The sequence below is a fragment of the Brienomyrus brachyistius genome, chromosome 16 (assembly GCF_023856365.1).
Source record: "Brienomyrus brachyistius isolate T26 chromosome 16, BBRACH_0.4, whole genome shotgun sequence".
Taxonomy (NCBI): domain Eukaryota; kingdom Metazoa; phylum Chordata; class Actinopteri; order Osteoglossiformes; family Mormyridae; genus Brienomyrus; species Brienomyrus brachyistius.
Genome location: NC_064548.1, coordinates 13901642 through 13926485, shown reverse-complemented (window position 1 = coordinate 13926485; position 24844 = coordinate 13901642). Strand labels below are relative to the sequence as shown.

The 24844-nt window shown below is 42.7% G+C and overlaps 1 protein-coding gene across 8 annotated transcripts in view; it reads right to left on the bottom strand.

Annotated features, from left to right (window-relative positions):
- Positions 1 to 4007: 4007 nt before the first annotated feature.
- LOC125710200 (fidgetin-like) overlaps positions 4008 to 24844 on the bottom strand; it is a 30926-nt gene continuing 10089 nt past the window's right edge. For 4 of the 8 annotated variants that reach the window (XM_048979653.1, XM_048979655.1, XM_048979648.1 and 1 more), the window contains one exon: positions 4008 to 8609. In XM_048979653.1, coding sequence (XP_048835610.1) covers positions 6379 to 8609 — 2231 coding nt within the window. In that variant the 3' untranslated portion in view covers positions 4008 to 6378. Of the gene's footprint in view, positions 8610 to 17626; positions 17682 to 24844 lie in introns of all 8 variants that reach the window. The other 4 variants (XM_048979647.1, XM_048979651.1, XM_048979649.1 and 1 more) reach the window with 2 other exon arrangements.

Genomic DNA, 24844 nt, shown 5'->3' with positions numbered 1-24844 from the left:
ACTGCCTCGCTGGAAGGCACTCCAGCTACTCTCTGCAACACCAGGGAAGTAATTAGTTTCAGAAACGTTAAAAAAAAAAAAAAAAACATGCCTAACAAAACGTTGTTATTATACTATCGAGAGGAACTTTTTTCAGTGGAAATGCAAACGCTTGACCAAACTTATTCAGGCACACACAAATGTGGGGGGGGAAGAAGATGATATTACTGTGTTTATGTATGATGTTCATACATGAAAGGTTACGAGACAAGTTAGACTTCAAATGGCGAAGCGCAAATGGATTCATCGGCGGCCGACTGATGGAGCTTTTTCCAGTGGACTGCGGAGAGACGCTGTAATTAAGGTTGTTATTTTAATACATGGTTGAGACCACCTGATAATGAGCTGCACTGCCAAACAGCCGCATGCACAGCTCCAAAACTGAAAAGAAAAAAAAAAAACACCATTAATATATGCCTCTCGCCGGACACTCGGCACTGGCCACACTTTTCATCTAATGCAGATGTAATTTTGTCACCAGTCCCTGGGGACATGGATTAAACATGGCGAGAAGGGTCCAGTAATCCCAGGACCCCGACATGGCCCACATTTCCTGCCGCAAGATGCAGACCTGAGCGCCGATCCATCCGTCTGGAGCATCATTAGCGCCCATAAGACAAAAGTTTAGGCGTTACTCCCGATTAGCATTCCACCGGCTTTACCCCAAACTCCCCACCTGATTCGCACTTCCAGGGAAAAGAAAAATACTCTAGTTACAAAGGTCTGGGAGCCAGAACTCGGTATGGAGAAAGACGACAATGAGCGGAGGGGGGAAAAAATGGTTAAAGCGTTCATTTAGGGCAGAGAGACAGGTCCCATTAACATTTAAGAGCATTTGCACAACTTGGTTTGCGAGGTTATGATGCAAATGAGGGAGAATTAAAGTGGTCGGGGGGTTTGTCATTGATGGATTGCGGTCTGCAGCTTGCACACTTCCCAGTGTCCATCAGAGGAGATTACTGTGTAATTAAACCTTATTTCTGGACTCTTCAGTACATAATTACTTTGTGAATGCAACCATCATCTAAAAGCAATCAGAATGGTTTAGCATTTAGCGCAGTGGTGATTTTCCGAGCTTGTGTCAGATACAGCCAATGTGCGGGGAAAAAAAACTGGAAAAAAAAATTACAAGAGGGAGAGAGAGAGAGAGAATGGGAGGAAAAAGAGCATGAAAACTTAGTATGCTTACTGAAGAAAAAATTAGGCTTTTAATTGATAGGACAATTTGCATAATTTGTTCTTTTTATTCTGCTGTTGCGAGCTTTGGGCTATTTTCCTCTCATGTAAATAAATGACACATTTAAGGCCACTTAAAATGATCACTGGGAGTATTTAAATTTATAGCGAAGAAAGAGAAATGGACAGAGGTCTGCGGCTCGTCCTCGCGAGCCACCCGATCGGGCCAAACCACTGCTGTGGCACCGCAGATAACCCCAGGGTCCACGGCGAGCCGCACGGCTTCATCGAAATGCAAATCGGCTCCCGAGGAACAAGTGTGTCTCTCATATTTACAAAATTGCCTCTAAAAAAACCACCAGACTGCTTTTATATCTTTTATTTCCCTTTGGCGAAAAGAAAACCTAAAGAAATAGAAAATATATAGATTATATCAATAAATAGTGTGTAAGAGGCCACGCGAGAATCCTCTCATGTTGAAGTGTTTACTTCAGTTGAATGTACATGATCATTACAGCAATCGTTATGGATGCTAGGATGCTGCAAAACCCAGGAAGACGACAGGACATTGTAGAGGAACGTCGTCTATATGCTGCCCAGGAGACAACATCAGCTTCACAGCACCCAAACAGCAATAACAGTACTTACCCACCTACGCTATTGCGCTCGTTTGCATTGTGAATATTTTCCATCTTTCAATAACCACGCCCGGCAAATTTGCCTGCCTAGAGAAATCTGTAAAAATGTTGACCGATACGGTCGATCATCTTAACATATTTCAATCAATATTTAGCCAACGTGAAATGTATTTTCGAGCACATGATGATATTCTGCATACATTAAGGATGTGTGAATGGATTTCATATGTATTTCTATATTATTAGAGTTCCCATGACAATCAGGTAGGACAGTCGACGGATACAAGTGGTGATGTGTGAGACAGACAGGTGACAAAATGCTACAGTGTGCAAACACCAATGAGTGTGTGAGCTTTATATTTACAGATTACTTGTTTCCTGATGTACGAATCAGTCATCTAGGAGACACTGGAGGGTAATTTCATAACCTCCACAACGCTTCATTACATTTGAACTCCACAGGCCTCAAAGTTATAGATTCCTGCACTGGCAAATGATAAGAGTTGTATGGAAATATTTCACAGTGCTTTGAAGGGTTACAAAACTGAGCAACCTTTTTCAAATTGCATCCCTAATTACACAATGCTTCCTACACACATAAAATCAACAATATAATGATGCCATCATAAACAATCCTAAACAGCAATATCTAATTCGCTTCAGTAATGCTCACAAATTATGTGAATTCATTATGCGAGTGGCGGATAATTTAAGCTTTCATCAATTGATACTTGCCATTTTCCAGAGAGAAATGGATTGCTACATTTTAATGAGTGCAATAATAACACATCTGGTTCCTGCAAAAACAAAAATAACGGACAACAGAACAGAATATGTAATTGCTGACGCTGGACAGAAAATGTGAGCAGAACCGGGGAAAGGAAAAGGCATTTTTTTATTGTTCATTGTGTTTTGAAAGACACATGTTCTACCTAAATTATATATTTTCACGTAATACTTAAAATTCAGTAATATCAGAATATATTCAACATATAAACCTCCAATAGAATAAATGGACACAGATTTAAATCATTTCTTTGAAGCATCAGGAGACTGTACAAACGTAAATTCGGTACGAATTAAAGCAGAGATAGGGTACAAAAAGAGGTGGATGGGATGGGTTTCAGAGAAGTAGCTTTAATGAACACCTCATGTAAAGTTAAAATGCGGAGATACATTTAAGCTTACCGTATGATGATTTACACACACGTAACATGTATGTAGTGCGACTTATCGCATACAGCAGTTATCAAAATGAAGGCAATCAAAAATAACCTATGTACATGTGTGTTTAGGCCTATACATAGTTCGTATATATAAATCCAACACACGCACACATTAAATTTACATGCACACTACAATTCTCAAAAGATAATGTAACACATAAAAAAAAAAAAATAAAATACATTAGGTGAGATATTGGTGAAGACTTCACATTCCGAAATACCCATTCAGAAAAGTGGCATTGTAAGTACATTTAAAATTCGCTCAATTTTCCAATTAAAATGTTTACTGATTTCACCACCTCACTGCTCACAAGAGCTGCTGTTTCTGCTGTCCAGTGTTTATCCGGGAAAACTGTTTGTTGTTCAAATTGCCTTGCATGTTGGTTAAAAAAAAATATATATATCAAATGCATGGCATTCAAAAAGTCTAAATAAATATTCCTCACATGTACAACACGAAGCAATGAGGTAGACATGGTTATAAAAAAAATGTTTAGACATAAAAATTATGTGTTGTGTAGTTTGTTGTTGAAGTTACAAAGAGGGACAAATGTTTGTCTGGGAAACCAGACTGGTCTGATGATACAAAAGGGAAAAATTACACGTTGGTGTATCAGCATTTTCTTCTCGTTTGCCTTTCCTGTACAAAGTGTTACGGTAGCGTCTGTACGGGAACAATGGAGAAGCTGAAATGAACATCAGCATTTGCCAGGCGGCCTTATAGCTTTCAGCGTCTTAGTGAACGTCGGGAGAGATGCAGGCTCCGCATTGATTTTCCTTTTACTTCATTCAAACTGCTACCACATTAAAATGCTTGTCCTTTTACTGGAGAACTACTTAAAGATATGGAAGCGATCTGAGAAATTCAAATGTGTTTCTTAATTATTTGCATCAATATCCCCCCCCCACCCCACCCCATTCAAGCAAAAGGAAAAAAAAAATCTTTAGGTCGTTTCCCTTTTTTCTCCAGTTATCCCAGAGCTTCTTAACCAATTAAAAAGCATCGTGTTCAACAGCAAACACTCAGAAATTACATTGGCCTGCAAGCTGCAATTTGACATGTGTGTCAGCACATGCTATAAGGACACAGTGACTGTAAAATAATGATCATTTATCTTGTATGTGTTTACACGCGCAGACAAAATAATTTTCATTATTTTTACATTAAGCCGTATCAAGCGAGAGAGAGAGGGTGAGTGAGAAGGAGAGAAAGAGAGGGGCCAGAGGAACGAGGGTGGGGTACACCCTGGACAGGATGCCAGTCTACTGCACGGCACCAACACACTCGCACAATATGGGCAATTTATCCTAACTGCATGTCTTTGGATTGTTGGAGAAAATCCACACACACTGTACCACACACACACAGCGCAGGTGGGAATCGGGCCCTTGGAGACTGGCGACAACGCTGCCCCCCCTGAGCCACCGCGGCCTCCCTCTCATACAACAGTTAATGTTAAATTCAAGGGAAAGCAGTGAAACATTAAAGCAGCTTAAAATAACGCATATACGAGGCTAATATGGACTGTGACGTCATCCCTCCCAGTTTTGGTTAATCCCACATGCATTGTGCTATATGTATAGAATATTAAGTTTGCACAGTAACCTTATTTTTTACTGTAGAAAAATCTGAGACTAAGAGCTGTGTAGATCTGGTCTCCTTACATACCCGCTCGAGAAACTGGTGCAGGTCGTAAAGCCAGGATTCCTCAGCCAGTGCCCTGCGCCACGTCCAGAGGTGACCAGTGCGGCACCAAACTCACTAACTATCAACACGCTTGACGTTTAAGGACAATTTTGTCTGTTTTCTGAACAGCCACCAGCAAGATAATTAACTCATTAAAGTGGCGTTTAGACATCAAGCGAGGAGACCCAGCTTGGAACTGAAATGCCGTCTTTGCATTAGTGTTGGACATCTGGCCAGGAAACAAAAGTGCAAGCGACTCGTATGATTTCAGAAAAGTAATACAAAGCTAAGCAATCAGTCCTTCATTAACTGTCCAGTGCAGACGTTGTAAATGCTGTTCTGGCTGGGCGGCTCTGCCACAGGACTGTAGCAGCAGCCGGCAACATTCCAAATCTGGGCTTAATACTTCCTGATACTGTGTTTTTTGGGTGATGTTGATGTTCCAGAGCAAGAGTGAAAACGGAGGAATAAACTACACAGATCCCCGGAAAGAACAGCACTTAACTGAGGTAGAAAACAAACGCGGGGCTTATGCAATTCTTAGGTAACAATATATACATACATACATACATATGACATACCAACAGCAGAATCATATCATTTGTAGCTGTAAATTTGCGGCGGCTAGGCTCTTATAATCGGTAGTCCTGGTGAAGAATGACCTTCTTACTTTTCCATTCACCTTCACCCTCAGCACCTCTAGCTGGCCAGTTGCCATCAGAGTAGAGCGGACATCTTGAAATTTGATTGTGGCTTTGTTTGGTATAATGTCTGCGCACCTCTTTGTCACGTGGTAAAAACATGTTTGTGAAACCACAATAAAGTGAAAGTTAAAGTCCACAATAAAATTAAACCACTTTTAAATAAAACCAAAGCAATATAGAACTATTCACTACAAGACTCATGAAATCCAGTATGTTGACTAAAGGTCAGGTACATTCGTTGTCTTTCCCTTGTTATCTTTCCAACCTATTGAGGTAAACCTACATTTAAACAATGCAACTAAAAAGCCCGACAAACTCTCAGTTGTACGTAGTGCTTTGACACATCTATTTTTTTGAGGTACTGTACAAAACAACAATCACTTTCCTGAGATTTGGTAGACAAAAAAGCGAAACAGAAAGAAAAAAAAGCAAATCAAAAATTCACAATACAAGTAAAAGCCTAGTCTACTGTTCCCAGTAGAACTGACAAATACTGTTGCTCTTCCAATGGCAAACCAGATCTTTATCGGATTTAAAGAACAGAGAATCTCTTGTTGTTTGAAGTTAAAGCTATTCATATTAGCATATGGCACCAATGTAGCTTTGGGAGGCAAACGAATGTAAAAATCACACAAAATCAGAAAGCACCACTTCAGGCACTTCATAGCAATGAAATCTCATAACAGCGTCAACACTCATGGGGCTCCCATCCCTCTGAAGGCAATGTGTACCTTTGTAAGAAGTGCCTATCTTAGGTGTTCTCAAGCATCAAACCAAGGTTTACGTGTGATACTCACTAACCGCCAGAACTCCTCAGTGCTACGGTCATGGTAGAATTTACTTCTGCGCTCCTAAAAACAGGAGTCTGTCTGCCTTTCTCTGGCTCAGAAACAACTCGCAGTTGCGTTTCACTGACCGCAACCGAACATCCTGTTCCATTCGGTGTACGTGTCCAGCTCTTTTTGCGATTTGCTAGGCTGAATTTTGCAAAGTACATTCTCAAAGTCTTGATAAGTGACTGGCCTAAGGTGACCGGGCAAAACAGCTGAAAGTCCCCCACCAACAGCGTGCAGAGCAGCCATGGCTACCTCCTGAACCAGGCGTTTAACATCCAGGCCAGAGAAACCATCTGTCCGCTGGACTAACAGCGCCACCTCTTTGTCAACGAGGGAATAATTGTGCTGTGAGAGCACCCGACTGATTATCTGTTGTCTTGCCGTGCTGTCGGGAAGCGGGATGAGGAGTCGCTTCATGAAGTACCTCCTCAAGGAATCGTCAATCTCCTCCGGCTTGCTCGTGGAGCACACAACCACCACGTGGTCCTCAGATGAGGCCAGAATACTATCCAGCTGTGCAAGCAGCTCACCCTTAGTTCCGTCCAACGGGCTGTCGTCGCCAAGCTGGGAAGAGAGAAGCAAGTCGACATCACTAAGGAACACCACGGAGGGTTGGCGGCAACGAGCTACCAAGAAAGCAGCATGGATGATCTTCTCCCCATCGCTGCACCACTTTGTTACCAGGGCAGAGCCACTGAGCTTAAGGAATGTCGCTCTCAGCTGGCTGGCTATGCACCTGGCCAACGATGTCCTGCCAGTTCCCTGGGGTCCAAACAGGAGAACACTCCGGGGTATGGTAGAAAGGTCACAAAACACATCAGACCTCAAGAAGGGCCACATGATCTCTTCTTTTATCACAGCTTTGACCACCTCTAGTCCGACTATATCACTCCAGTCCATGGGGGGGTCCTGCTGGACAATCTCACTGGTGACCAAATCAACGAGATGGGAATCGACTTCCTTAAGCTGTTCCCTTGCAGATTGGGCAGATGAGGTAGCCGAGCCGATTCTGGATCCAGCTCCGGGCCCCGGTATTGGGTGCGAGAGATGCACGTGCTCATCGCCATGCTCGCTCGAACCGGGGGATGCGAACCGGCTGAAGGGCTCGCTCAACTTCGACCCTCTAGATGAAAGGTAGGGCGGAGGAGTTGGCGCCCTGCTGGACTGACTGCTGAACTTCCTTTGTTGATCAGAAGACACAGGCTGCTTTGAGGGTTTAAATGCCAAAGATGACGTCTCAGCACTTCTGTCAAAGCTGCTTCCTCCAACAGTATTTGGAATGCCGCTGTCCGGCATGCTATATATAGGGCTTCCGGGGGAGCACTGCTGGCTGTAGCTGAAGTTTCCATAAGGGGGGTTTATCTCCCCCTGCCCAGTCATACAGAAGGCCTTCCTTTTCATTGAGCCGGACGAACTGACACTCAGAGGTGTCGGCGTCACTGGCGCAAGGGTATGAGACTCGTAGGAATAGCCGGGGAGAGTAGAGGAAGGCAGTGGGGTAGGGGCTGCGATACCGGAAGGTAAGTAGGCAGAAGGAGGGGGTGCTCCCCCAGGGCTGTAGGCCGTGGTGACCGCAGCCTGTGGGGGGTAGTCTGAGGGAGAGTAACTGTAACTTGAAATCCCCGAGGAACCCGCGTTGTAGGTGGGCACCAGAGTCTGGGGTGGGGGTGGGGGAGGAGGAGGCTGAAGGAGCCCCGAGCCATGCAAAGGCGAGGGGTGAGGGGAGGAGAGGGCAGGGGCAGACTGCCCGCCATAGCTCGAATGCAGGAAGGAGCCGCTGTAAGCCGTCGGGTACTCCTGGGATGAGAGCGCCGAGTGAAGACCGCCAACCGTGTGACTTCCGCAGCTGCTGCTGGAGTAGCTGGTCTCCGTCAAGCTGCCGGCCAGCCCCGGGGAGCTGCCGATGCTGGCAGAGATGTCTGCCGGGGGCAGGGCAGCTGTCACTCCAGCCTTACTCACACACATGCCATCTGGAACGCAGCTCGCCGGATAGATCCCATCCTGCCAAGGCTCGCTCTCGCACTTTCTCCCGTTCAGGAGCCCCGTGGCGTCCGAGTAGGGGCCCAGGAGCATCCGCTCGTCGGGGCTCTCCAAGATCCCCGAGTACTTCTCGGCGTACTTCTTCAGGAGGTTGGAGGCGGTGAGCGCCGAGATGTCATCATTGGCCCAGGCGTAGTGATAGCTGTGCTGCAGGTGACCCACAAAAGCCTCAGCCTTATGCATATGGGAGTGGGCACTGGCGGTGATGTCAAAGTGCTGCTCCGCCCACTGCGCATGCTCCGGCGTCCACTGCATCTTAAAGCCTGCAATTTCGCAAACAGAAAAAAAACATGCCATGTTTAGTTTAACCCATCCATCTTCTTTATCCAGTGCAGGGTTATGGCAAGCCTGGAGTCTAGGCCAGGAAAAGTAGAACAAAGGACACCCTGAATGGTATGACAAGTCCATCACACACACAAACACACATAAAACATTTTATTTATAAAGCACATTTAAAACTCAGGTTTTCACTGACCAAAGTGCTGTACAATAATAATGGGCAATATATGATGGGCAACAATAATGGGCAATTTAGGGACACCAAGTCATCCTAATCCTCATGTTTTTGGCTGGGAGGAGAAACCAGAGAATCTAGAGGAATCCTGTGCTAGAAACATGAAAACACATAAAGGCAGGGGGTGGGATCCACTAGGGCAATTTTAATGCATTTTAAAAAAAAAAAAACATGTCTTTTAAATAAACATAAGCCAGCCATGGAACGCCAACACCCCCCCCCCCCCCCCAAACCTATGCGAGGCCCATCATTCCCAGGCCCTTAAATGCCAGCGGAATCAACACACTCTTTGTTTCAACCTCCAGCCCCAAGTTTCCCGCCACACTGCCCTCCCCGTAATAAATACGTGACACGGCTGACATGAAGGGTGCTGCTCCGATCCAGGCCCAAACACCTAGTTAGCACAGTATAATGCACCCCGCGTGGACCAATATGACACAGGCATCGCAGGTCACTCCATAATCCAAGTCTCATCTGAAGCGGCCGAAGACGGTCTCATATCTGCTCCGTGAAGTGCAGCAAACCAATCTCCTGGGCGCCGTTCAGCGGCCTTCATCACACAAAGGCCCAAAGCTCGGGATGAATTACAACGGCCCTCTTGCCGCCTCCCCATCCGTGGTACTCAGAGTGTGTGTGTGTGCGGGGGGGTTGGGGTGATGTTTTTCGGAGGGGTGGAATTCTCACACTTGTCTTTCGGTCTTTCTCTTTATAGCTTCTGCAAATAACAAAGGCACCGTCTTGATTAAGCCCCTCATCTGCAGGAACATACCCATAGCTCAGTACTCACAAGCGCTGACGTCTCCGAATCGACGGGTAGCTAAAGGCTGCAATGAATAGATTGGAATGCAATGGCGGTCTACCAAATTTTTTTTTGTCAGAACGGAGATACAAATGCACACACAGAACCTTATTGCAAAAGTACAACACTCTGCAAACAAACGCCTCTCGACACACCAAGGCCAACAATGTGATCCAGCTCCGCTAGTCTGGCCACCGATACGCCCCTTCCGTTTAAGGGTTCCGACAGTCCGAGGTTTGGGGGGGGGGGGGGGGGGGGCTCGGCGTTCGTTTGGTGACAAAGCGGCCCAATACATTCCCACGCGACTCCCACCCCGCTGCGTTCCGAGCTGCCACACCAGACACCAGGAGCTAATTAGCGGCATGATGCTGCGCTAATTGGTTAATTTACAAGGTTTTAGTCAAAACCAATTGTGCCGTGGCCAGTGTGCCTGTCAGGCTTCTAAGCTAATGATTAAGAAATGCCAAAGACAAAGGGAAGGGCTATAAACAAAGCAGCCCTTTTTAAAAACTGAGGCACTTTTATCGTACACACTGGCCATTTGAATAGGCCATGTTTACATATTTTCACAACACTGACCCCGCACATCCTCCTGTTTCAGCACTAATAAAAATCACACCCTAAAAGAATTCCAACTGCATCCTTTCAGAAAAAACACCACATTTGTTTTAACACAAACTTTCCTTGTGTGGTGCCTTTTTCTAAGCAAAATCTACACAAATGTTTAAAAATCGCACCAAAAAAAATAAATAAATAAATCGCTAAGGAATCTTAACATGCAATTCAAAGTGGGCACTCTGGACTAGCACATCCCACCTCTCGTAGCTAGCGGTATCCTAAAACGTTTGGCACAAGGGGCCACTGCTTCACTTGCAGAATAAGGGGGGGAAAAATCACGTATATGAAGATCTGTTCAACCTGATGGCAAGCTGGAAGCATAAATGAAGAGGATAAGGTGAAGACAAATCCCACAGCGCTCCTATATAAATACAGTATAATGTAGCCCATCCTGCATCTGAAATGCAACTTGCCTACAAATGACAAGTCAGAAGAAAACTCTGTTTGGCTCCTTTCCTCATTTTTGGAAGTACAACTAAAGAAAGTAAAGTTTAACCGCAGATAAATGAAGGAAGAGGAGGAGGGAAGCAAAAGAGCGAGAGCACCAAGAAGACACAATCTACATTGCAAACGGGGTGTAATGGGGGGGCATTACCCCCCCCAATTTTATCATTCCCAAAAAACAGAAGTATGCACACCAAACCATCAAAATGGTGTGGAATTGTACTATCAAGGGAAGCAAAGCCTAATGAAAATCATTACAGTTCCCAGCTATTAGCTGCGGCAGAGATGCTTGTTAGGTACCAGTGTCTAATAATCCACTCCTCTGAAAAACCTCTGTAACGAGCTCTTTAAAGTCCGGCTTCGCTGTGATTATGTGCTAAAGCAGACTGGTATGGTTCCCAGCGTCATAATTACGCTACATAAACTGGGCTCTGTGACCACTGGGGGGGGGGGGGGGGGGGGGGGAATGGATTTAAAAGGTCCAATTATTTATCAAAACTTAATTTTACCAAAGAAAACATTATCATTAGAGCTATATGTATTTTAACGCAATGAGCAGAGTTCCAGGTCATAATTCATTCTGACTTGAGCAGGTTACTTTCAATATTGGCAGCCCTATTATATTAATTTATTATGAAATAATGAGAGGAAGAAGAATTGCTTGCTTTGATCACTTCATCAAGCCCTGCCGTGGTCTGACATCCCATCCAGTGTCTCCCATGTCATTCCCTCACTTTCTAGGATACTCTCCAGGCTACCAAACATGGGGAAATGTATATTGTATATGGATGGATAGATTGATCAAACGATTAACATTTACTATTCAATAGTTTCATGAACAGTATACACAAGTATTACATCCACAGTGGTCCACCTTCTCGCTAGACTAATACACGATCACATTTTTATGCAGTGACAGTAGGACCTGTTTACAGATATTGAACATAAATACTTAAAATTATGTTGAGCATTGCTTATACGTTTAATTTATCGTACCTATCATTAGCTAGCAAAAAAATGGTTCTTCTATTATAGAGGCCACATATTTCAGCTTATATTTTGGTCTGCCTTAGCTTCGGAGGAGCCACTGCCCACTTGGGTATGTCAGATGCAGTGAGACACTGAAGAAATCTTTCCATCCATCCATGTCACAAAGAGCACAGGAGACTGCAGAGCTGTACACGAAGAGGAGAAGCAGAGCGCAGTGTCCCTGGTCCCCACACCTTCAATAAAATCAAACGGTGTTGTTTTCATAGCAACAGGTCTAATTCAAAAGGCAGCCAAAAACACCTGGATAGAGAATAGACAGCAGTTTTACTAAAATCCATTGTAATATTAAAGTGTGCGTACTGCAAAATGAACAGATTAAAATCCTAAAATCATGATACTCAAATGGTACTTATCTAACTAAATCACTCCAAATTTAATTTATGCTTAGCTAATGCAGCTTTTCAAATTTTAAAATGCAGCCTTACATATTTTAAATGGACAAAGGCCTACTTGCGATCCACAGCGGTGTCATTAGCGTGTACACTGCCTCTGCGTGCATCAGTCAATAAATGTCAGTGTAGAAAAACATCTAGGCTTTACATGCACATTCGTCTTCAGAAAATTGGCATTTAGCAAGGGATAGTAGAAAAAAAATCCTTAGCTTGTGTCTCTAGGATGGTTGGATTGTCTGCCATGTAGCCGTTATGTTAATTTAAGTAGCATTTAATGCTTCTTGTTCATGAAACCTTTCATCTTTATTATTTATTTATTCATTCATTCATTTCATTATTTTACTTTTTCCTTGGAGAACAATACCAATTTGCCAGCAATTTAAGGAGAATTTTGATATGAAAACACGCTTATGAAGATAGTTAAGACCTTACACATCTCCAAGTTAACAGGCCTGTTTATGTTTAAACAAAATATCTGTCATGCTCTGTGGTAAACATGGAAACTAATATCAGTACTTGTGAATAACAAACTGTAAATATTGGAAATTATCCAATTTAGATAAATGAAGAAAAAAAAGAATTTGCACACCCCTGATAGTACAAAAATAAATTGCTTGGAAAAAAAATCTTGGAACATCTAAAGTGGATTGTCTAGTTAAACCTTCTAATTTATATATCACAATATATTTCAATAGCCAAAAAAAAACAAAACCAAACCAGACAGTCATAACAATGAATTTCTAAACCCAAGGCAACTTAACTCCTTTATTTAGCCTTTTAGGGTTAGGTTACAAAGTCTGTCTTCTTCTAGTCACAGCGCATTTTTGAATATCTGAAAAATTTTCATTAGGCACATAAACCTCAACTCACATGCAATTCGAAAACAGAAGCTACAGTGAAAAGTTAAGCCAAAATTAGAAGAACACCCTAAAAAAACTTAAGGTCTGCTGTTTGGCAGTAAGGCCACCGACAGAGCGATTTGTGTTCCCCCTCCACCCTTCGAAATGTGGAAGTAAAGGCGCAGTTGTGCCGGTAACACAGCTCTCAGCGCCCGGTCACCGCTTTTAGAGAGGGGTTAATCACTCTCCCGTTTTAGGCTCAGGGGAGGAAGGGGGTGGGGGCTGCAAACGAGTGCAGCTCCATTGTCCTCGGCGTTTTGGGAACATCAGTCAGGCAGTCAATTCCCCGTGACCGGAGCACTCCGTGTAATCACAGTAATATTCACGGCCGTGCTCATAGCGTCCGTCCCGCCGCGGAGCGCTGTAATCATCTCGCTCCGGCAAACAGCTCCGCTGAGTCTCAAGCCGCTGCACAGTCCGCCGGCGCAGCGCCGTCTTTCGCCTCCTAAGCCCACCAGACAGGTCCACGGGGGCGGGGGCTTGCGCTCGGATTTGCCAAAAAACGTACGAAATGCATTTACCCAGCCGTTTTCCAGAGTAGGACGCCGAAGTTTATACCTCAAACTATCATTTTTAATCAAAACACAAAAAAGGACGAACGGACAAACCATTCCACGGTGTTGACATCATGTTTTAAATTTCATAATACATCAGATTAAACCAACAACGTGCTTTAATAATCGAAACGAATTAGAAGTTTTATCGTTGTTGTGGATGTAATAACATGTACGGTAATGGCATTAGGTCCTTGGCTAACAAACTGCCCCGCCAGCTCTCCGGAAACGGCAAAACGCGCTAACCCCACCTGAGGTGCCACGCCATATTGATATATGCTTTGCCTGTCTCAATTCTGGAATATTCTATTGATTCTCTAAACAAACAAACAAACAAATCCCAGCGCTCTCTCGATAATATCATGCTGCATTATGCAAGACAAATCATTACAATACTTCTGTTTCAGTTATATATTACTTAAACTAAAAGTTTAAAGCCCTGTCTATTCCTTGCATATGCATTCTACTTCTGCTGATAGTTAAAAGCACCTTTATTTGCACACTGCCAGACTAGATTAAAAAATATTTTTTTAAAATCTCTTTATCATGAATACTTAATATTCAATTGCATTGTTTAACCAAATATATAAAACACATCAACACAGGCTACATATGCAGTATAAGGTCAGTTAAGTGAATAATTAATTTTCAGATGACAAAAGGGGCTCCATTTTGCATTTCCTGTGAAGTGACTTCCTTTAGAAAGCCTTATAAATACACCATCCTTTAATATTAACCCACAGCGATTCTTCACTGTTTGACTAAATCACTGATCTGTGAGACTGAAACAGCTGATATTCTATTAGCAGTGTGCTCTGCAGTAATACTCGAATGAGAGTGTTAGTTTACATTATCCGTTCATTTTTATTTACTAAATGAATCACAGAAATATAAACATCCCTTGGGGAGAAAAACCAAACTAACAGCTTTTTAACAGATGTATTCTTAGGCCGTGATAGTACAATTCCACACCGCAATCTGGTTAAATTCAAGCTTTTTACACCCAACTTCAACTGGCAACATGATGAATTGTGAAAGACATTGTGTTCAAAATGCAATTTTAACCACAGACATGGTATTTAAAAACAAAGCCTACAATTTTTTTATTTCTTTCAATCAAAACATTTTGCCATGGATATAGACGAGTCCATACACAGACGCGTTTGTCCGTGTACGGAGAGATTGACAATCCCTGTCCAGCATTCAACCCAGTTACTGTCTGCGAGGCTTTCTTTGGGTGGGATGGGGGGGGGGGGGGGGCAGCAGTACAATGTTATCTGAGGGTAGGAGGAAGGAGTAGAGACTTGGTTTGGGGCAGATGATGGTTAACAAAAAAACGGCCTGAACAGAACACGGCTCCGGCAAATGTGTCCCATCACTACGAAATGAGTCTTAAGTCGCACTGGTAGAATTACACCCATAAGACTCATTTCGTGGTGATGGGTCACAAATGGGAAGGAGGGGAAACAGGAATTGGGTCTGGGAAAGGGCTGCAACGAGGTGTGGGAGCGGCATCGGGATCTAGGGATGTGTTTCGCCCAAGAGGAAAGCTAGAAGCCGATTTAACGTGAGGGCAACAAGGCACAGGTGAAGCGAATGAATGTCCTCATCCCCTGAATTGACCCCTAAGTTTTATTGTTGCATTCTTTCAGCTGTTGATGAACCGGAACAAAATTTAAAAAAAAGAATTTTCCATCGTAAAACTGGTCGGGACATGGAACAGCCATAATGAAGTACCAACACAGGGACACAATCATGCTCTCCGCCTGTTAACCGCGAGGTTTAATGAGAGCAATGTTTCATATTGTGAGGGAAAAAAAAAAAATCAAACGATTATCTCAATGACACCAACCAAAGATGCACAAATAAGTAGAGGAAGCCTATAAATGAAACCCAGGCTGAGCGTAACAAAATTTCATGGTAACACAATATCTCAGATGGCAAGAGTAATGAGCAATCGATAAACTCAGTAACGGTATTAGAAAATGATCAGAGCAGGATGAGACAACTGTTAACAGTGTGACAGCTATTCAGGTTACAAAAGTGAATTCACTGTAATGGAAACCTGAGCTACATTAAGTAACTGTTTATCGATATTGCCGTTTTAGTCCGATTCTCTGCTGATTTTTTGAGGGGAACACCCAACTTCACAACTCAAAATTGAATATGCCAAAATAATTACGTAATAGAGATTTAGACAATCAAGTAATGATATCAGGTTCTAACTTGATTAGCAGGGAAGGAGTTTTGTATTGCAATATTAACATTTGCTGACTGCAGTACTGTACCGTTTTATGTTTAAGGAGCACCCAGCACCTTGTGAAATACACCTGTTGATAGCTTTGTGCTTTAAGAACTTGGCATAGTGTGAGGTTAGACTAAATAAAGAAAATAAAATAAAAAATACAACAAAAGCAAAGCACATGCAGTAGTACGCTCAATAACTGAGCCATTTTTGACAAGGAGGTTCAGATAACATCAGCTGTCTCATAGCCCATCAGGAGGGTTACATGGCTGGCCTACTCTTCCTCCAAACAGTCTGTAGTGACACCTTCAGTCAGCTGGACCCCTACAGGGCTGTGGGTGGAATGGAGTGTGCATCACTCTGAAAGATCGTTGTATGAAGTTGAAAGAAGAAGGGAGATAACAGCGTGCACACACAGGGGTTCGAATCCTGCCCACGCTCTGTGTATGTGCACTTTCCCTAGTCTGCCTGTTGCATGGCTTTATGTTGGATACTCTGTTTTTCAGTCAACTGGCATTTCGAAATCCAGCCGTATGTGCTTGCGTGTGCCCTGTGATTGGCTGATCCAGTCCAAGGCGCCCCACATTGCCTGGGATAGGCTCTAGCCCTGTGACCCTACACAAAACAGAAAGACAGACACAGGGATAGATAGATGAAGGGATGAATAAACAGATGGATATGGTTATCTTCCCTTTTGGTACCCAAGATCCCGCAAACGCATCTGTCCAATCACTGATCATCACTTGGATGTTCACGATTCCAAGTGACACAATCGTGTCCTCAAAATGCGGTGACATTTTTCAGCCAGCTCAAAAATATCCCCCCAGCAGCGTCTTGTTTACACAGCTTGATACCGTGTGACCACACTCTCCAGACAAAAGGCATAGCTAAAGTCACACTCATGTGAATTTCCCGCAATCCAGCTAATCGAACCCGAGCTGCTATTTCTGCGCCGATTGACTCATTTGCCGACAAAGCTCTGAAACGGACTGACTGCGGCCCCGTCGAGCACATGAACGGGTGTGCCCCCCCCCCCCCCTTCCCGCCCGGCCTCCCAGGGAATGCTTACTCACTCCAAGGGAGCAGAACCGGACCAGCTGAAGCCGCCTGATACTGGCTCATTGACCGAAACCTACTCTACAAAGATGCGTCCTGGAGAGAGGGACACCCAGCAGGCCTGCAGCCGCATGGCGCTGGAGACGCGTCACACTGAAACGTCAGCCTGACGTGAGGACGCAGCAGGGCCAAAACACGACATTCAAAGGTACACGGTACTTTATGAACATAAGCGGGATACGGCAAAGGCTTCGCAGCCATTTTATTTGCAAAACGCTAGGACTAAAATTAAGAAACACTGTGACGCAAAACTGTGATTAACAGACAAATGGTAAAAATGTGGAAAATTATATTAAAAAATGGGTGGTACCTTTTAAACTTGAACTGTACAACCCCAAAATTTAAAGTACATACACATAAATAGATACACACAAAAACACACACATATACATGTGTGTGTGTGTGTGTGTGTGTGTGTGTGTGTGTGTATATACATACATACATACATACACACACACACACACATTTATTTTATTATTAATTTACACAAGCTTTCACTTGTGTGAGAAATAAATAAACAATTCAAGTCATGAATTTTGTAGTTCCTACTTAAAAAAAAAAAGAGTTAGTGACAAATGAGTCACTGATTCAGAAACAAAGCCTGAGTTACTGGTTTTGTGTCTAATCTTAGAGGAGAAGGTGCAGCTACCTCCAGAATCTGCTCCGAGTCTCTTCTCCTGCAGGCACGCAGTCATCGCTCTGCTCTAGGAAGAGAGAATATATCCTGAAAAAATGGTCCGCATAAACAACTCCGTGCCGCCTTCTTACTTTGTATAAAAGTTATCTAGCTACAGCCATTTAGCAGAACTACACTACTTATAACTAGATATCTTCAATTAATCAATTCTGGAATTTTTCTAATGTTAGAGAACATGGAATAAGTTTTTTTTTTTTTTTTTTTTTAAGTTTTGAGGCAACCATAGAGTTACCAAAAGCTAATCACCAGATTTTTACTTTCCCACGAACAAGTGAAATCTGAATCTAAAATCATTCTACTTCATCATTTTCTCCCTCCATTGGTAAGTAGGAGTATTTATCAGGTAAGAATTTTTGGAGTTAAATGATATTTAGTAAAGGGGAAAATGCATTCAAGATCATATTTAGCAAGTTAAACTTCTGACTCCAACTGGAAAAATCACAATACTCCAGGGAGCAGTATAACTAGAACACACATTTCCATAGCAGAGAATTAATTTATGCCGTTTATCAAAACATTTTACTTCCCTGTCCAATGTGCTGTTTTCCTACATACTACAAGAAACTAGTCGCCTCTTCCTCAGTAAACAAAAGGAAAACAAAACAAGAAAAAAATAGCATTTATTTGCGGCAAACAAACTCTTGCATCATTTTACCTTTTTTGTGCAAATGAAGGGTAAGAGAATTTAAAAAGATGCATTTCTTTCCTCCTGTGTTTCTCTCTTCTACAGATGTTCACCTGCATGTAACCCATAAGTAGCGCACAGGTGCAACTGCTAAATGATTTATAGCATTTTAAAAATCGTTATTATGAATCTAATTAAATAAATAAAATGAAAAAAAGAAATAAACAGACCATTCTCAAGCGCTACCTAAACGGCTGTGATCTCAGGGATAACTTCTTGGGCAGAGATCAGCATTCGACCTCTCGGAAGAAATGGTCAGCGAGTGGGACCGAAGTGAAGGGCCGCAGATTTAAAAGGACAGGAGACTGGCAGCGGGTGAGATAATCTTAGATGGTGCACCACTGCCCCTGACACACCACATCTCAAAAGCCTGAAGTTCCCATCGCCCGGGTTTAGCTGTCATTCCAGAATTGATTTGGCTGGAGACTGAGCATACATATCGGAATTTATGTAGCCGTGAAGTCTTCTGCTCAGCGAGGTCTGATAATCGGGAGGGGGTGTAAACAGACTGACAAACATTCCCCAATGTGAGGAAAAAAAACTCATGATAAAACTACAGCACGTTCAGACCGGATATTCAAAAGCCGATGTCCACCTGCTTTTTTGCACCTTTAGCACCTTAAGCTATGGGCTCCCTCATACATATAAATATTCACAGAAACATAATTTACGCTTACCAGTTGATAATTTATCTGCATTTATAATGTATTCTATTTATTGCATTTCCATACATTTTATTTGCACTTAATTACATGATAACTACATTTCATAATCCCAGCTTTTAAACAGGAACTACATGTTCTGAGTACCTGTACTCAGCACAATGGCAAAGTTTGAAACTAATCAATTTTAATTTTGGCAAGTATTCACTGGTAAATACTCTCCTATGTTATACTGATGTGTAAATGCAGATTAAGCCCACAGAGGGTTTGCATTTTACATTGCTCCCAGAATACTGAGAATGAATTTTAAATGTGTAAGTAAGAGGAAGTGCGGTAAAAAAAATATATTGTCCTTATATGGCAGTTTATTCTATATGATGCTGTTGAAGTGTCAGGACCACAATCAGAACCATGTGGAGACGGACCTGGGCAGAGAATATGGATTCTGCTGAGGGAATAGCACCTGATTCGATGGTACCAAAGCAAATTCCCATTCCTGTAAGCTGAATGTGCAGGAAGGCATAGGAAGGTATTTGTACGACGTACATATCAGGGTTCTGTACCATGACTTAGTGCAAGTCACCAAGACAGGGGAGCAATGACACTGGTGGCCAAAATTGTAAAAACACTCAGCATTTTTGGCATTAAGCTTCAAAAATTACTACACAAATACTGGTGATGATGTTTATGAACAAGGAAAGAATGTTTACAAATATCACACACTGGACGATTAAATAAGTACCTGGAGTAACTGGAATAAAGTTCTGCAATTTACAAAACTGGATGTGTTTCCACAATTTGACCACTGGAATGAACCCATGTACTAATCCACACGTCAAACCCTAATCACCTGAGTCTCCTTCATAAAGACCCCCCCCCCCCCCACCACTGCATCTCGTAGGTGTATTTCCAGATTGTTCTTTCATAAGGGTAAATTCATCATTCTCCATTTTTATTAAGCCATATCTAATGTTTTACAATAGGCTATGGTGGATCATTGGTCATTGTCCAGCCTAATGCACTGAAATGGAAACTATCTGCAATAAAGTGCTGACTGAGACCAGCTGCCACATGGTACCCAGAGAGGTAGAGAGAAGGAAAGAGGGAGAGAGAGAGAGAGAGAGAGAGAAAGAGAAGGTGGGAGAAAGGGAGAGTGAACATGGCCTGGTTAGATTGGTCAGATTCAGGGGAAATGAGGCACAAAGATGAGCAAACAGGAAATATTCCAGAAGACACCTTCAAGGTTTCTGAATTTCCTGGAACAGATTTCATAGCTTGGCCACTGACTAATTACTTAGAGGAAGAAGAGGATCAGAAGGCCACGACGTCCTTCATGAATTTGTCAGATTCCTAATTATGCATGCAAGGCACATTATAGACCAGGCTGACCAATCAGCAGCAGTTAAATTAATAAAACTGCACACCAACGGAGCCCTCCTTATTCCCCCGCATTTATGAACTCGGAGATATGCGTCCAATCTACAGCCTACACTGGATTCCATAAGGATGCACAGCACGAGAAACAAAGCAGTTTGTGAGGACTTGCTCTTATCAGTTTAATAAAAAAAGCTCATTTTAAAAAATGTACACATTACGCTAAACAGCCACATACACGCAATTATTTATGCGGCTGAATAATGAGGGAATCGCGGATGTGCTGCATCTGCAGGTTCCGCAAATTAATTAGATACAATTCTATTACGGAGCAAATCCCCACTCATCACTATACACAACCTAAGGTCACTCACCACCCAAGCGTATTGCAACTTCAGGCTTCATGCAAACAAACACCGGCAGAGGAGAGCTTTAACCGTTCGGCCAAATTAAAGGTTTCAGTCACTGGGAACTACTCAAGAAATCCTCACATAGGATATAAAGATATATTTGTTAAATACATGTAATTAATTATTATTATTATTTAATTGCTGGGTAATGACACATAAAAGGATCGATCGGCAGGCCTATAATTCAGTTTGCCTTCAAATATACTATTGGATGAACAATTACAAGCAGCAGTTTTACATTTATTTGAAATCAAATGTTTCCACTAAAAGCCTACAAGGATTCCATTTTTTATGTGTCTAAGAGCATACCGATTTTTAATGAGATTTCATTGGGCAGTTATAAAATTCACTACAGGTGTATTGCAGTTTCAAATGAGCATTTCCGTGTCACACATAAATGTAACAAGTTGTTTAATGACATCCATATTCTGGGCAATTTTATATGAACGTTCCCTGCTTTCTAAGCAAAATTAGGTAACCAAAACGGAAGGTTATGATTTCACACAATTATTTATATTTTATGCCAAATAAAGGTTTTAGTTATCTGTTTGAAGAGCATTTTTCAAAAAAAAAGATATGGAAATTATAACAGTATATGGTGACTAGCTATGGATGTAGTTGGAATAATTTCACAAAAGATCCATTCCCCTAGTTATTTCAATTCACAATTATATGATTCACTGCAGGATATTCAGTTTACAAGAGGGTAATCACACTACATTTATGTTATTTTTTAAAATACAAAAGGTGTATTCTGTGGATAATTGTTTCATTATGTCATTTAAATATTGACAAGAAAACGTAAATACGTTTCACCGAAAACGTTTTACTACATGATGTATTTTAAGCGTGGAATTACACGTTCAGCGTTAAAAAAAAAAACACGGGGCACCGTCATCCTGTTCCTTGACCAGTACAGTGCTGAATATCTTAAGTTATAGTAATATTTATGGATTAAACAAAGGGAAAACATGATTTCCTGTGAAAGCAGGTAAAGTTAGACGACACACATTTGAAAAAGACGAAGAAGTCGTGTTACTGAGATGAAGCTCCTCCGGAAGAGCGACCGTCATTGGCGCGGAGTGACTGCTCGGGCCCCCGGAAACGGACGCACTGATACAGGGCAGCGCGGACGCAGCCCGCCGAATGCTGCCGCTGATACGTATGCAAATATTATACTATAGCTGTTACGTTTACTGGCCGAATACATTACGGGCAATTTCTGCTTCCGACATAAAGCAAAACTCTCCTTTATTTGCTAAGCGCTAAAGCTGCGGTGAGCCTACAGGGGCTGAAATGCTGACCCACGTGAACTTAAACCGCTGCCAGGAAACGCGCCTCACAAATGTTAATGCCGAGGTCGTTATTACGAGTTGCGCTGTATTCATTAAAATCACGTCGCGATACTAATGCATTTATCTATTTTCTTAGCACTTGAACAGCTACTGGTGCCGCACAGTACAGATTCTGGTCCTTTATAGCGTGCAGGTCAGCGGGCGGCTGCCCCGCTTTATATCCGCGGCATGATGCCGTGGCAGCTCACTGTCGTCGGACGGCCGCTGGATGAAGTCCTCCGGGTGCCGTGGCTGGCAGGACGGCTAGAGCCGCCACTGACAGACTGACAGCTACACGGGGTGGGGGGCGCTAAACGTGACCGTTTATGGGAAACGCACGACGTCGCGCTGCGGAATATATCAAATTCCGCAAACACTAGGACAAACACTAGTGTTCAGGAGTAACTAAAGTGTAATGTCTAGATATATGTAAGTTAGTATGCATGTGTGTAAATTATGTGGGGGGGGGGATCCTGACGCCCCCCCCCCCCAAAGTTACATACATGCATACATGCAAAGGCGTAAGTATGAATGTATGTATGTACGTACAAAGTTCAAGAACAAAAATTCCATGTTCCCTCAGAAGAAAAACATAATTCATGCATTTTCACAATAAGCGCGCCTCAGAATAAAAGTAACCACAACGCAAAACTGTAAAAAAATAAAAAAAAACGACACGACAAAACTGGCAACATTAATATTTGGCATTATTATTGTTTATGCCATAGCGGCTGATGGAAAGGAAACCTCTCTTAAAGGCTGGCTCTCCTTGACAGGCACACAGTTCTAAACTGCATTGGAGGACAAAATCAATATCATTCTAACAGTACACAAGAGGAAGGAGATCTATACAGCACCTTTATTGAGTAATTAAACAGCCATTACAGTCAGAGGGGAAAACTGTAAACGTGCCAAGTCTTTCACAAGGAAATTCTGTGGTGATTAATACCATACGAACACATTAAATAAAGCTCCCAATTAAAAAGACACAACACAGGGGTGATTTCAAAGGCTTGACAGATCCTTGGTTTCCTAAATGTCTGAAGGTTAACCCAGTTTCAACAGGTGATATTTAAAGCACGCTAACTGTTTAAGTTCGTGAAAACCTCTCACATATGTTGTGTGTGTCAACACACACTAGACCATCACATGACTGATTAAAATACCCTGACACTGATGAACTAAAATTAAATTGGAAAAAAAAGCAAATGGAACAGCACTATTTACCATTTGCACAAGTATAGCTCTTGGTACAGGTATACTGGAAGTCTTTAGTTTTAGTTTTTCACATATAACATCTTGCTCCTCTTTTTGAGACACTCGCACACGTACATACAGGTGAGAGCATAGCGAGGGGTCAGAGCCCAGGGTCAGCCATTTATCCGGTGCCTATGGAGCATTTCGGGGGATTAAGGGTCATGCTGAAGGCCCCAGCTGACATGTGACTATTGTGCTGAGGACAGGATTCAAACCAGTGACCTTCAGATCACTGGCACAGAGGACTAGCCCGCTGAGCCAGACACCAACCCCAGCTTTTAAACAGAAACTACATGTTCAGTGCTGATGTTTCAGTACTGATGGCCCAGTAAACAACCTTCCCCATCACTGCCAATAAAACATCCAGATTAACACTTCCAGTGATCACTGCGGCCGGACTTCAATGTAACACATCTAAGTAAATCATGCCCAAAACCCCACTGGCCTCCCCCACCGGCCTCATGAACGTAGGAGACCCGAAAACAAATCCAGATACTTCTGTCAGGAAATGAACTTCCAGCCAAGAAAAAAAAACTGAAAGCTGGAACAGGAAGCTGAGCAGGCTAGCGGCCGACTCAGCGCAGCAAGCGCGATTAGCGGGAAACAAAACGCTGCCACATTTTTCAAGTGGGCCGCTGTAAGGACAAGGAGGAAATATGCCGACATCTTATCTGTTTTCACCCTCCCCCCCACACTTATCAGGAGCCCCCACAGAGGATGAAAATGTCAGGAGTGGCGAGTTTTTCAAACCGCATACATTCCTGTGGTTATTTTTACACAGATACAACAAACCAGTGCTCACTGTAATACACAAGACGTACTTTTCTGATTTTTCATCCTGACTACATAAAACTTAATGGGCCAATCATCTTGGGCTGGAAAAAGTTTTTTTTTTTTTTTTTTAATTAAAAGAGACACTTGCTGTAGTTTTTTTTACCACTTCCCCATTCACTGTGCCTAGCAGTCCTAAATTTTACGTATATGACCTCACATTTTATTACTCAATTAAGTAAATTGCACTGCAGCTAAATTTTGGAATGGATCGGCGTCTCCATCTTCACGCTGATAAGTGACTGAATCACCTGCGACTTCGACGAAATATATAACGTCAACCACTGAAACGTGTAAATTCATAAAGATGTCAGTGAAGAGGCAAGGGATGAAAACTCTGATTGTCACTGGCACACGAACCCCACGCCTGCGTTGAGATTCCTCGAAGTTAAGGACACAGAGTCAAAGTGAAACCTGGTGCTGTATCTCTTACAGCTATTTAAAAAATGTGCCACAACAGCAACCTATTTCTGAGGTGACTGGAGGATAATGAACACAAAAGCAGTATCAGCCCACGTATATCCATAAATCCCGCAGGACACATCGCTGAACTCTTTAACATCGCAATCTTTTTATCTTTCCCGCTTTAAATTAATTTAACTCCAGGTGGACATTAG